Source organism: Myripristis murdjan, chromosome 12, assembly GCF_902150065.1.
Source record: "Myripristis murdjan chromosome 12, fMyrMur1.1, whole genome shotgun sequence".
In the NCBI taxonomy this organism is placed as follows: domain Eukaryota; kingdom Metazoa; phylum Chordata; class Actinopteri; order Holocentriformes; family Holocentridae; genus Myripristis; species Myripristis murdjan.
The window spans coordinates 52,501-66,219 of record NC_043991.1 but is presented as its reverse complement, the minus strand read 5'-3'; the positions used below and the strand labels follow the sequence as shown (position 1 = coordinate 66,219).

At 45.4% G+C, this 13,719-nt stretch overlaps 1 protein-coding gene across 2 annotated transcripts in view; it reads right to left on the bottom strand.

The window, feature by feature from the left end:
- Positions 1–794: 794 nt before the first annotated feature.
- Positions 795–13,719, bottom strand: part of LOC115369231 (alpha-mannosidase 2) — a 19,297-nt gene continuing 6,372 nt past the window's right edge. For both annotated transcript variants that reach the window (XM_030065795.1, XM_030065794.1), the window contains exons 9-24: positions 13,553–13,719; positions 7,080–7,257; positions 6,667–6,857; positions 6,349–6,546; positions 5,374–5,488; positions 4,927–4,994; positions 4,456–4,624; positions 3,933–4,184; positions 3,653–3,781; positions 3,214–3,328; positions 2,891–3,024; positions 2,599–2,740; positions 2,273–2,445; positions 1,894–2,070; positions 1,599–1,709; positions 795–1,271 (exon numbers count right to left, since the gene is read on the bottom strand). The exon at positions 13,553–13,719 is cut by the window's right edge and continues 20 nt beyond it. In XM_030065795.1, the coding sequence (XP_029921655.1) occupies positions 1,095–1,271; positions 1,599–1,709; positions 1,894–2,070; positions 2,273–2,445; positions 2,599–2,740; positions 2,891–3,024; positions 3,214–3,328; positions 3,653–3,781; positions 3,933–4,184; positions 4,456–4,624; positions 4,927–4,994; positions 5,374–5,488; positions 6,349–6,546; positions 6,667–6,857; positions 7,080–7,257; positions 13,553–13,719 (2,496 nt within the window). In that variant the 3' untranslated portion in view covers positions 795–1,094. The remainder of the gene's footprint in view (positions 1,272–1,598; positions 1,710–1,893; positions 2,071–2,272; positions 2,446–2,598; positions 2,741–2,890; positions 3,025–3,213; positions 3,329–3,652; positions 3,782–3,932; positions 4,185–4,455; positions 4,625–4,926; positions 4,995–5,373; positions 5,489–6,348; positions 6,547–6,666; positions 6,858–7,079; positions 7,258–13,552) is intronic.

Sequence of the window (13,719 nt, the reverse complement as noted above, 5' to 3'; positions counted from 1 at the left end):
CTCAGTTTGTCTACAGAGCTGTCTTGATTTTGTCATTCTTTATTCATATTTTACATTTTTTCAGTACATTTTTTTCTAATTGTCACTGATTTATTATAAATATTTATTTCATTATTTTTTATCATGTTTTGATCATTTTATTTGATTTCTTCATTTGTTTTTCTGTAACTATATTTTCCATTTTCTGCTCATTTCCGTTTGCAGATGAATAACAACTCGTTTATTTCCCTTTTTTGTTCTGAATGAAAATTCACTTCAACTGTTCCATTAAATCAAGTTTGACCTTTGACCCTTCACATTGACCTCAGTTTGATTGGCTGAAAATCTTTTACCTGCAGCTCTGATTGGCCAAAAAACAAAAAAGGGAACATGGTCAAATGAATAACTTTTCACTTTTCATTTTTAGTTTTATTTATTCATTTATTAATTCACTTGCTGATTTTGTCATTCATTTATTTTGGTAAGAAAAAAGTCAAATCCAGTTTCTGCTCCAGAAAACAAAATAACAAAACTCAAACTGAAAAAAAAAAAAAAAATAAAATAAAAAAAATAAAAATAAAATATATATATATATATATATATATATATATATATATATATATATCTCAGATAAAGGAGAAAAAATATTTTGAAGTGAAAAACTAACTGACTCTTGAGTGTAAGAAAAATGTAAAAGCAGAAAAAAAGAAAAAAATATTGAGAGGAAACCAAAAATTGAAAAAAAAAAAAAAATTGTCTTTTCAAGTGAGCGAAAAAAATAATAATTTGGAAAACAAAAATAAATGTTAGGACAGGCAACGAGAAAAAAATCTTCAAGTGGGAAAAATGCAGAAAAACTGAAGTGAAACGAACCTGAATTCAAAAACATTAAAATATATTTATTCTTACATTAATGTCGTGTATTTTTAAATAGTAAGGCGTACCTCCTAATTACTTACCTGTTGATTTATTTTATCTTTGAATTGCTGATTTTATTTTATTTTATTTATCATTTTTTCATTTTATCTTATTATCATTTAACTCTTTTCTCTGAGCTCTGCTCTCTCACTCCCTAACCCTAACCCAGGATTTTTATGATTGATTCCACTTTTTTTTCAGCCAATCTTTACCCGGAAAGCGCTAATTTCCATTGGCCGGACGGTGACGATGTGCGTCTGCTGTTGCCGGGAAGATTGTGATTGGTCATCGCTGTTGTCGGGCGGAGTTAGTGTGAGCGACGCTGCGCGAACGTCGAGGAAACGAAGAGACGAGAAAACTTCATCCAGATCAAACTGCAAAAAATAAAAAAAGGCAAAATTAAAAATAAAGTAAAAATGTTATGAAGAGAATGAAACAATTTAGTTTTAAAAATATATTACAAATGTATTTCAAAAATAAAATATATTTAAATATATTAAAAAATGATATTTCAAAATAATTGTAAAAACACAATAAACCTATAATTAACCTATAAAAATTCTATAATCATTAAATAAAGATATTTTAAAAATCATCCAAAATTAATAAAAGTAAGAAAAAGAGATTGGATAAATGTGTGTGTGTGTGTGTGTGTGTGTGTGTGTGTGTGTGTGTGTGTGTGTGTGTGTGTGTGGTTCCACCTCCTCGTGCACGCTCCGTGCACACTGCAGCGGGGGGGCGGGGCTCACGCTGCAGTCGTGGCCCTTCCTGTGGAGGAACAGCGCCGTTTCCTGTGATACACTTCCTGCTTCCTGTTCAAATCACACACACACACGCACGCACGCAGGCACGCGCGCACACACACACACACACGCACACACACGCACACACAGGTATTGGACTCGGGACGCTGTGAGTGTGACAGAGTGACACCTCCTGTGTGTGTGTGTGTGTGTGTGTGTGTGTGTGTGTGTGATAAAAAATCTCCGGCCTCACCTGGCCCTCCAGGCTCCGCAGGTTCAGCAGGTGCAGGTCGCACGGCAGCGAGGAGCGCAGCGGCAGGAAGGGGCGGAGCCTCGGCAGTGGCCGGTCGCTGGGGGCGACCAGGATGATGGGCGGGTGGCAGAGAGCGAGAGAGGAGACGTGGGCGAGAAGAGACAGGAAGCTCACTTCCTGTTGGGGAGGGAGTGAGAAAAAGGGAAAATGTGAGAAAAAATAAAGGAAAATATAAAGAAAACATGAAGGAAAAGAAACGGAAAATAAGGAAACGTCAGGAAAATATCAGAGAAAAAAAGGAAAAATGAAATGAAAACAGATTTTAATTTCTCCTGGAAGTTTGATTTTGTTTTTGGGTTTCAGCAGGTAATTAACATACCTCGTTGTCTTCAGCCCCGCCCCCTGGCCCGGCCTGTTTGGCCCCGCCCCCTGGCCTCTCCTCCAGTAGCAGCCTGAAGCTGCTGGCGGTGGGTTTGTTGTCGGTGACGCCCTGGCCGAGGCCGCGGTTGTCGTCCTGGTTGAGCCGCCGCTCCAGCACCACCTCCAGCGCCCCTGTGTTTACAAACAAACAAACAAACAAACAAACAAAACTTTCTGATGATTTCCTCGTAATTTCATGTTTCTGAAAATAAATCTGGTCAGCATTCAAAGGGTTTGGTTGGTGGTTACCATCGTTACCATGGTTACCGTGGTTACCGTGGTTACCTGGCGACAGGGCGGCGAGGCCCTGGCTCTGGGCGGAGAGCAGCGTGAGACGCACTTCACCGTCCTGCAGGAAGGAGGCGCTGCTCATCGGGTAGAAGTTGGCCTGCAGGGGGAGCTTCGCCAGCCGCCGCCGCTGCTGCATCTGAGACCAACAGCCAATCAGAACACAGCTCAGACCAACAGCCAATCAGAACACAGCTCAGACAAACGACCAATAAGAACAATCCATGAAATTGATCATGTAAAGAAATAAGATCCGCCAGTGGCAGCAGACTGGCGTTGCCGTGGCAACCTGGAAGCCATTGAGGTCGGTGTAGAAGCGGTTGCCATTGGCAACGTCGCTGGTGATGCGCATGACGAGCTCACGGTTGACCTCTGACCTGACATCCACCGTGTTGAAGAGCTCCACCGAGCTCCCAGCATGCCCTGGGGCACAGAGGACGGAACACATCACACACTTTAAAATATTTAAAATATTTAATATTTATTTTTAAAAAAGGAAATAATAAAAAAATACATAATAACACAGATTATTTAAACAACAATGTTTTTTGTTTGTTTTATGAAAGGAAAAAATATCATTTAACGTCACATGAGAGTGATTGACGTTGTTACCATGGAGATGGTAGAGGCGGGCTGTGTGGGTGAAGTGAGGGTAACAGGAAGTGATGTCAGAGAAGAGCGGCCCTCTGGTCACCCGGACGACGGGCGGCTGAGGGGGGGCGTAGGGCTTGGGGAGGATATTAAAAAATCTTCACATATTTGCATATTTTCAAAAATTAAAGACAAAATAAACAGAACATTCGCAAAAAGAAATATTCCAGTTTCTGAGATTAAGAAAACAGCCGAGTACACAGGAACATGAATATTAATGAGCTGCTGATTACTGATTAATGTCGATAGATAGATAGATAGATAGATAGATAGATATACTTTATTGATCCCAACCAGGGAAATTCTGGATACTGATATTGATGTTTGTACTGATATATCGATAGTGATATATTGATATACTGATATTGATACCGACTGTGTGAATGTGAATGTTGCTCACCTGGGCGTCGCCGTCGGGCAGGAAGAGGTAAGCGCCGCTCTTGTTGTCCCGGCTGGCTCCGCCCCTCGTCCCGTACCACAGGAAGTGGAGCTGAACCCGCCGCTCCACGCCCGACTGGAGGCGGAGCTTCTGCAAACCCACAGCCAATCACAGACATGAGACTTACAGCAATGAACCCAATGAACTGAATTTTAAGGAAATACACATAACTACAGAGACAGATAAATAAAGGTATAGTCTGTAAAATATGTGAGGTGACTTTCAAAATAAGAGTCCTGACCTGCAGCAGGCCGCTGTGGGCGGAGCTCCAGATCTGGACGTGGCGGTTCTGCAGCATCAGGGGGGCGTTGGCCTCCTCTCCCAGGGGGCGGGACACCTGGAAGTGCTCGGCCTGAACTGACAACGACTCCGCCCAATTGCGCTGCAGGAAAGTGTACTGGGCTCGGGAGGCGGAGCCCAGAGAGGAGGGCGGAGCCTCGGTGACGTGAAAGACGAGCAGAGAGAGAGGAGGGAGCTCGGCCACAAAGGAGAGCTGGAAAAAAAAAGCGGAGGCGCAAAACAACATTTGACAATTTAATTGATTAATTAATTGATTTTAAAATACCTGATAGAATTAACAATTTCATTACTTTAAATGAATAATTGAAAAAAAACCTTAAATAAAACAAAATGCATACAATAAAAATATAGATGTAATGATTTGAAAAATTAAACAACAAAACAAAGAAACTCTCCAGACACGAATGTCAAAAAATTTTAAAAAATGTCAGAATAAAAGCTTCATAATAAAATTCATAATAAACCTGGAAGGCCTCCTTAGAGGCTTTGGTTGGCTCCTCCCACACTGCCGAGATCTGCGCTGCTATTGGCTGTCCTGTTTCCGCGACAACCACATGGACATTTGGTGAGCTGACGACGACGCTGACGAGCGACGACTGCGACTGCTCCGTCGGGTTGTAGACCACCACCGACCTGGAGATCATTAATTATTCACATGCATTAATTATTCATGTGGAAGAAGGGCCTCATGAATAATTAATTAATTTATTTATTATTATAGTATGATTTATTATTTATTAATTATTCACAAAGGCAGCAGGAGACGCTGCAGGTCAACTTCCAAAAAACTAAGAGCAACTTAAAGATCAAGGGCAAGTAAGACTTCCAGGATTTTATTTCTACACAGAAAAAAAATATTTGAAAATGTCAAAATATTATTTCAATAAAATGCCCTGTCAGCTGGCCCCGCCCATTCCCACAACCCCGCCCCCTGCCTGGGTTTGGCGCCAGTCTGGATGATGGACTTCCTGGGCAGAGCGTCTTGAGCGTCGGCAACATCGTCCTGAAAAAAACGACATTATATCTTAGTTACTCATCTACTTTATTATTTACGTTTAATTTTGATATTTCATCTTTATTTATGTGAAATACATTTATTGATTTAATTTATTTTATTCTTATTTTTACTTTAATTTATAATTTGATCACACGAAATATTCAAAAAATATAAAACTACCAATGGAGTCAATCTAAAGTAAATGTAGAACATTAAATTCTTTGTTTGATTTAATTTTGTTTAAACATTAACATTTTACAAAGCACTTTTAATATTTATAAAATTTTGAAATTAAAAACTTATATCATTAAATAAATTATTTACAAGGGAAAAAGGAACAATAAAAATATTCATGAAATAAAAGCCTAGAAAGCTCAGAGGTCACCATCTGCAGGAGGGGCGTGTCCGGCTCATGGCGGTACTCGCTCTTGTCCATTAGGAGCAGCCAGTGGGCGGAGCTCTGCAGCACCGAGCGCAGGCTCAGCATCGCACTGAACAGTCTGCAAAAACAACATCAAAAAATGTCAGTTTTTCTTCTTTTGTTTGTTTGTTTGTTTTTACATAAATGATCAAAAAATAAAAATAAACAAAAATAAAGGATATCGAAAAGTAAAAAATTCAAAACAAAACAATCAGTGGCCCTCACCCTGAAAAATAAACACACACTATGACAAAAAATAGATTTATTTACAATATGCATGCTAATGCTAACGCTACATGCTAATGATGTTAAAATGAGAGTGATGTGCTAACACTAAGCGTTCATCCTAAATGAATGGGAGGGATGGAGTGCTAATGCTAAATGCTAACACTAAGTGAGGTGGTACCTGCTACCGTTGCCATGGTGACAGCATCCTTCAAGAGAAAGCAGAAGAAGGAGAAAGAAACAAGCTAACGGTAAACATTAACAAAGCCCAGAGAGGCTAAATGCTAACAGCTAAAACAATGAAGTAAATCGAAACGCTAGCATACAAACAGGCTAATGCTAAACATAATGCAGGAAGCCATTCTAGTTGTTATAAAAATTAAAAAATAGAAAATATATGTGGAAAAAACTACAGAGATATCAAAATAAAGAGAAATATAGTGAAAAAATGTAGATAAAAACACACAAAATAATTACTGAAAAAAGTAGAAGGAAAAGGGGGAAATTAGAAAACTATAGAAAAAATCTGAAAAGTATGGAAAATATTTTTAAGAAATAGAAAAATATAGACAACACTGATAAAACACAACACAACAAACATCTGAAAAATATGGTAAAAATATGGAAAACACAGAAAACAATGTGGTAAACAGAAACATATGCAAGCGGTTCCCAGATGCTAAGCGCTAACGTGCTAACAGGAAGTGAGGTCACCTGGTGCCATAGTCGGTGACCACGTGGTCTCTGGCCGTGCCTGTCACGCCGTCGTGATGCTGGAACAGCGAGAGCTGTTGCCGTGCCGACGTCAGGCGGCGGAACCCATCAGCGACCGGGAAGTCTGCCGCCAGGCGACCATCGCCATGGAAACGCCGCATTTCAGCCAGAGTGAGGGAATAGAGGATCTCTGTGGCTCTGAGAGAGAAAGACAGAGGTCTCACTCCGAGAGAAAAACGGGAAATTTTTCTCTCAGAGACGGGAGAGGAAACTGTAAACCCTTTAAATAAACTTTATTAGTATGACAGAGAGGTGAACCTGAGCACGGCCTGCAGGCGGCGCTCCGCCCGCTTGTAGAAAGCTCTGGAGGTGAAGTAGCCGCTCCAGTAGTGGTCGTCACGGTCGGCGTACGTGAAGAAGTCGCCGCGCAGCGTCGGCAGCCGCACGCCGGCCGCGCCCAGCCGCCGCTGCAGAGCCAGGAAGTATTCAGAGAGCGTCCCGAAGCGAGCCTGACGCACAGCAGCAGCAGCATCATCATCATCATCATCATCATCATCACCAGTATTATTATTATTATTATTGTTATTATCATTATTATTATTACTATTATTATTATTATTATCGGTATTATTATTGTGATTGTTGTTATTATCGTTATCTTTTTTTTGTATTTGCCTAAGTCAATTTGATTTGGTCACATGACCCCATGGCTGGCCGGTTGCCGTGGTAACCTTGACTCGCAGCTCCGGGTGGGCGTCGTAGTAGTCAAACAGTTTCTGGTAGTTTCCAAACTGAGCGTCCCATTCGCTGCCGTCTACGTAGCGGAAGTCGTCGCCAAGGGGAACCAGCAACACCGGCGACAGGAAAAGGCGGGACTTCTGACGGTACTGGTCCAGTAGGAGCATAGCTCTGAGAGAGAGAGAGACAGACAGAGAGACAGACAGAGAGGGAGAGAGACAGAGAGACAGGGAGACAGACAGAGAATTTTTTAAAAATTTAACACAGACCTTTTTTTTTTAAGTTGATTCTGTTTTCACAGGTTTTGCTGTTATCAACAGTCAAATAGAAAATTCATACAAAAACCAAAACCAAAAACCAGGACAGGAAGTCTCTTTAAAGTTCAGAGGCAGAGGGTTCTCTGTGACTGAGCACAGGACGTCCTGCACACCCCACATGTCCACAAACACTGCAGTCCTGTTGGTCAGCCTGTAGAACTCAAACTCCACGCTGAGCCGAGCCGCCAGCAGCCCGCTCAGCATCAGCACCGCATCCTGCGACCCCTCACCCTGCACCGGTTCCCCCTCGTTTTCCACATGGCTAATTTAGCCAGTCCTGAAATAAAGTTCATTAATACGTGCACAGATTCTTTCTTTGCAGAATAGTGTGGGCCGTACATGAAGACACAAGAAGGAAAAGTTTCTCCCAGACCCTGAAACCACGACTGCAGCCGGCTAAACAGTCTGGCCAGTCGGGAACATTGGAGGAACAGATGTTGGACTGTTTCTGTGTGTGAGCAGAAAGGACAGCCGTCCCCTGTGCCAGGATCAAGGTGCATCAGATACCTGTTTGTAGCCATGGCCCCATGTACAATCCTCCACTGGAGGTCACCCGTCCGTTTTTCAACGGGGGGTTTGTACAGGGACCGCCAACAGCCCCTCGGGGACGATCCCCTGCCAAAAAACTCTGTCCACCTCGACGCCTTCACCCCTGCCAGAGAGCGTAGGTTTGACACCTTCACACTGATGTGATAGGCTGCTTTTTTCCCCAAAGTCTCAAATTCTCCCAACTCTGGGGTCTTAAGACACAGCAGGATGTCCTCCTCATCCTGCCACTGTCCCACAGCAGGAGAGACAGCCAGGGAAGGGAAGACATACTCATATTCATCATCCCATTGGTCAGCTAGAGTACGATCTTCAGCAAACGCTCTGAGGGCTTCTGGCAGGGAAGCACAAACCTCCTCCACCAGCCTGAGCAGCACCCGGTTGGATCTCATGTTGAGCAAAACAACTGATGGAGGTCTTCATGAGATGGCCCAGCTTGACACAGCCAGCCTCTCTCAGTCTGGATCTCAGGCTGACTGATGACGACAGAACCTGAGAGGTGATGAAGCTGTTTCCAAACAGTGGCTCCTCAAAGAGCCACATCCCAGGTGTCATCACAGCCTTCCTTTGTGGTGTTAAAATCTGCCACGCCTGTAAAACTGACTGGTAGAATGGGGTTAGACCACTTAGATCCATAGACTGGAGCTGGAGTATGAACAAGTGCTTATCATAACCCAGCCTCCCAGCCCTTCTCAGCAGCACACAGGCAGTGTCTGTCCATGGCAGGCCGAAGCTGTACAGCAGTCTCTGGGCTGTTTTCAGCCTGAAGGCTGTGACCCATGACGCGATGTCCACCAGGCCCTGTCCTCCCTCCTGGATGGCTGACCTCAGCCAGTGATGTCCCAACCAGAAGAAATCCACGACGGCCCCACGACGGCCCTCTGAATTCCCTCAATCAGGCCCCTTGGTGGAGGGAGGACAGTCACTCTGTGCCAAAGGGTCGAGGCAACCAAGTTACTGACAATCAGGACCCTTCCCCTGTAGGAAAGCTGAGGTAGCAGCCATTTCCATTTAGACATTCTGGCACACACTTTCTCCATGGCACCCTCCCAGTTCTTCATTCTATACTCCTCTGTTCCCAAAAAAAAACCACCCAAGATTTTCATGCCCTGCCGCCCCCAGCTGAGCTTTCCTGGTAGCTTTGGTGTTTCTCCTTCAGCCCACTGCCCAACCTGCACAGCTACGCTTTTTTTCCCAGTCGAGTTTTCATAAATACTTAAACTGTTGCTCAACGCCTCTACATCTCTCTCATCTTTAATAAGGACATTTATAACATCAGCATAAGCCGACACCACCAGACCCAGGTACCCAGGTAGCATAAGTCCTGATAACTGAGCTCTTAGTGTATTTAGAAGGCTATGGAGTACAGCTGACCTGAGACAGGACATCCCTGTCTAATTCCTCTCTGAAACTGCACTGGACAGCTCAGCCCAGCACCCACCTTCACCAACAAAAACAAATTTCCCTATAAAGCAAACCCAGCAGAGACACAAAACCCTAACCAAAACCAAAAGCCCTTAAAGTGGAAAAAAGAAAAACATGGTCAACCCTGTCAAACGCTTTCTCCTGATCCAGTGATATAATCAATTTTGTACATTTTACAAACATCAAACAAGTCCCTCATGAGAAAAAGATTGTCCATAATAGATCTGTCGGGTACATAGTATGACTGGTCTCTGTGGATTATTGTTTAGTTTGTGGTCTGTACACAACAAAGCCACTGGTCTCCAGTTCTTCAGTAGAGCCAAGTCTCCTTTTTTTGGTAAAAGTGTGAGAACTGCGTGTCGACAGGATGCAGGTAACAGGCCAGTCTGAGCTCTGTCCCCGGGGCTCAGCTGAGGAAGCCCCTGGAGCAGCTCCTCCACACACGCTGCACTGCAGCCCTCCCTCCTGAAGAGGGCGCCGTAAAACTCTGTGGTATGCTGTCTCATTTTTACTGAGTCAGCAGTCACAGTGCCATCAGGGAGGCGGAGACAAACCATTTGTTTGGCCTGAGATACAGACTTCTCCAGGTTAAAGGAGGAGGTGGAGATACAGACTTCTCCAGGTTAAAGGAGGAGGTGGAGATACAGACTTCTCCAGGTTAAAGAAGGAGGCGGAGATACAGACTTCTCCAGGTTAAAGAAGGAGGCGGAGATACAGACTTCTCCAGGTTAAAGGAGGAGGCGGAGATACAGAGTTCTCCAGGTTAAAGAAGGAGGTGGCTGCGTCCATGTCCCTGACGGTGGTGAAACGGGACCTGACCAAAGCCCCTTTAACTCTTTCCTGTAAAAATGAACTGAGTTCTTGCTTTTTTGTTGTAGTGTGTGACTGTCTGTGCTGTTTTGATTGAATAAACTGTTTTCTAAGTCCCTGATTTCTTTTTCTAAATTCTTTTTAAACTGTTACTGTGGAATGACTGGTGTACTGATGACAAAAAACACGGACATGTTCAATACATCGGATCTGTGCAAAGTAAGTGACTGAAACCATGAGCATTTCCCCAAAATGTGGTCAACAGGAGTTAGCACTCCCAGCTCACCCTACCCTCATGACCAAACCAGCCTTGAGGTGAGCCAGGTGAGTGTGACTCACCTGGCTCCCACCACACAGTGAGTGCCAGTCAATCAATTATCCACGTGAGAAAATGCATAAACACCAATACACCACTATACCAATAATACAAACTCTTAGCTCCCACATGAGCCTTGGCACCTCCCACCACTGACTGAGGGACCTAAAATCTGTCTTCCTCCCTCTCCAGATGTGTGCTGCCTCACCCGGGGATGTTTGACCCTCCACACATCCACTAACCCTAACGCTGAAATCACCCGTGATAAAGTGGCTGATGGCTGTAAGTGAGGTTCCTCTCCTGTTCTGTCTAAAGTGAAGTCTACAGTGCAGTTCCAGTCTCCCCCCACCACCACACATTGACTCCGATCACACTGCTTTATAAAATCTTGTATTGTCTTAAAGATGTCCAGCCTGTCTAGACTCTGGTTTGCAGCAAACATTAATGAAACTAAAACACATTCCCTGAATTTCTGCTCTGACAGCTAAAGCCCCGCCTGGCACTATCTCAGCGGTGGAGATGATGTTCACTCCAAGCCATGGAGAAAACAGAGCAGCTACACCTGCAGAGAGGTTTGTCCCATGAGACAGAAAGAACTGGCCTTTCCACCACAAACCCCAGTCTATCTCATTCTCATTGTTACTGTGTGTCTCCTGCAAGAAAATGATGTCTAGTCTTTTCTGTGAAATCATTTCAGAAATGACTGCCCTCTTCTGTCGATCCGTCCCACCATTAACATTTAAAGAGCCGACGCTCACCTTGTGCATGAGAGAGAGAGAGAGAGAGAGAGGACAGAGACAGGTAGAGGAAGCAGTAAAAGGAGAAACACCCAGAACACATTCATCATCACTTCACTTATGAGACTTTAACCTTTTTAGACTTTTTCCTTTAACTTTGAGCGTCTTCCTGAGACTGGTCACGTGTTTCTTCAGACGATCACTTCTTTCATCTAACAAATCCACACCTACTATTTTTTTCAAAGTCAACACACTTTTAATAAATTTCTCTGCATCAGGAAAATATTTTTCATAAGTTTCATCGAGAAAGTCCTCCTCCTCCTCCTCCTCCTCCTCCTCCTCCTCCTCACCTGCAGCTCTCTCCCTGACACCTGGCTCTGCTGCTCTCACCTGTGCACCTGCAGCCTGACTGAGCTCACATTTATCTGCCGGCTGTTTGCCCTTATGACCTCCACCTTCTCTGCCAGCTGGAGGCGCACCTGCCGCCACCGCCGCCGCCGCCACCACTTCCTCTGTGGGCGGGCGGGGCTCCGTCACTTTCTCTCTGGCCGAGCAAGCTGCCACCTGTCTGCTGTTTCCATGTCACCTGTCTGCCTTTTTTTCTGTCTGTCTGTCTGTCTCTCTGTCTGCCTGTCTGTCTGTCTGTCTGCCTGTCTGTCTGCCTGCCTGTCTGTCTGCCTGCGGTCTTAAAGCCGCTCGCCGGCTTCCTGAAACGCTGCCGCTCGCGCTCCGGCGCCTCGTTGGGGATGAACGGGGTTCAGGTTCGGGTTCGGGTTCGGGTTCGGGTTCGGGGTTCGGGAGCCGCGGAGACGGGACCCGGGTGGAAACGCCGCTCGCCGTGAGCTCAGACACAAAACGCTCCTCTTTCACAACAACAACCACACCTCCACTCGTCCTGCAGGTGCGGGACAGGTGAGCGTGTCCCACCTCCAGAAGAGCCTCCTCCACCGGGACAGAACCCGCACGCCTCCAGGGACGCCATCCCTCTCACACACACACACACACACACACACACACGCACACACACACACACGCACACGCACACGCACACGCACACACACACACACACACACACACACACACACACACACACAGCAGCTCAGCCCAAAGCCATCGGCCTCAAAACTACAGCAATCTATCAGATAATTAATAAATAAATCAAACTCAATGACCGCAGGAGAGACAGACAGAGAAAGAGAGAGAGACAGGCAGGCAGAGAGACAGACAGACAGACAGAGACAGAGAGACAGAGACAGACAGACAGACAGAGAGAGACAGACAGACAGGCAGAGAGACAGAGAGAGAGAGAGACAGAGAGAGAGAGACAGAGAGAGAGAGAGAGAGAGAGAGAGAGAGAGAGAGAGAGAGAGAGAGAGAGAGAGAGAGAGAGAGAGAGAGACAGCTTTAAAGGCCCCATGGCCTGAAAACTAAATCTTGGTTGTTTCTGCGTGGTCAGGGTCCTGGGTCACATAAAAACCGTCCCGTGTGTTTCGCCTGTGATCAGTGGAGATCATCACCCCCCCCCCCCCCCCCCACCCCCCTCCCTCTATAGGGAGGTCAGTGTAGTGACTCAGTAGTGGACCGTTTCAGACACGACTTCGCTCGTTGTTCGGTGCCGTTCTGCAATGCATGATGGGATATGTTGCCTGGTTAGTGACCATCGGATGTTCACTACATTTTGCAGTGCATTGTGGGAAACATCCAGTGGACTATATAGTGAACATTAATAATCAGTAAACATTCAGACGCCCCTACAGAATGGCCTGATCTCTATACAGTGGTTAGGGAGGGGTTTCAGACACAGCCTACGTCATTCTGGGTTAAGACGTCACCATAGCAACACAACGCCGGCTTCGTCTGTGGTTGGGGATCAGAGTCGGGCTCAAACACGTACGGCTGTATGACATCACGCTCGGCGGTCGCCATGACAACCTGACATAAGATGATAACTCGCTTTCCACAAGTTTTCAAATAGATCCTGAATCTCGTTGGCTCCGTTTTTCTCTCGCTCTATTGTTTACGTCCCAGAATGCATTGCGCAGTGACGTCGGTTGATTGGCCCGACCATATGTCACTCAGAAAACAGTCAGCCAATCAGTGGAGAGGGGCTGATTCTCTCTTCTGATTGGCTACAGGAGCCGTGCTGCCAGAGCTCCGGATAAAGACGAGAGAGGAGCTGAGAGACGACAGAAACATCCTGCAGGTAAACAACACCTGTTGCTTCTGGATCCTCCTGAACCTGATCGACTTCCTGTCATGATTCTTCTTCTGTGGTAAAAACAGCGCAGGTATGAGAGCGGAACAAAGACACTGACCTCTCCTGGACGTTCTGCTCTGTGATTGGCTGCGGCGGGATCCTCCAGGGGCAGGAGACCCGCCCACCAGGAAGTCGGTGGAAGTCGAACTGGCAGCAGACGGCCGGGTCGGGGCCGCAGGTGTGCGGGATGTCGTAGCTGTAGAAGGGCATCATGTGACACGTGAT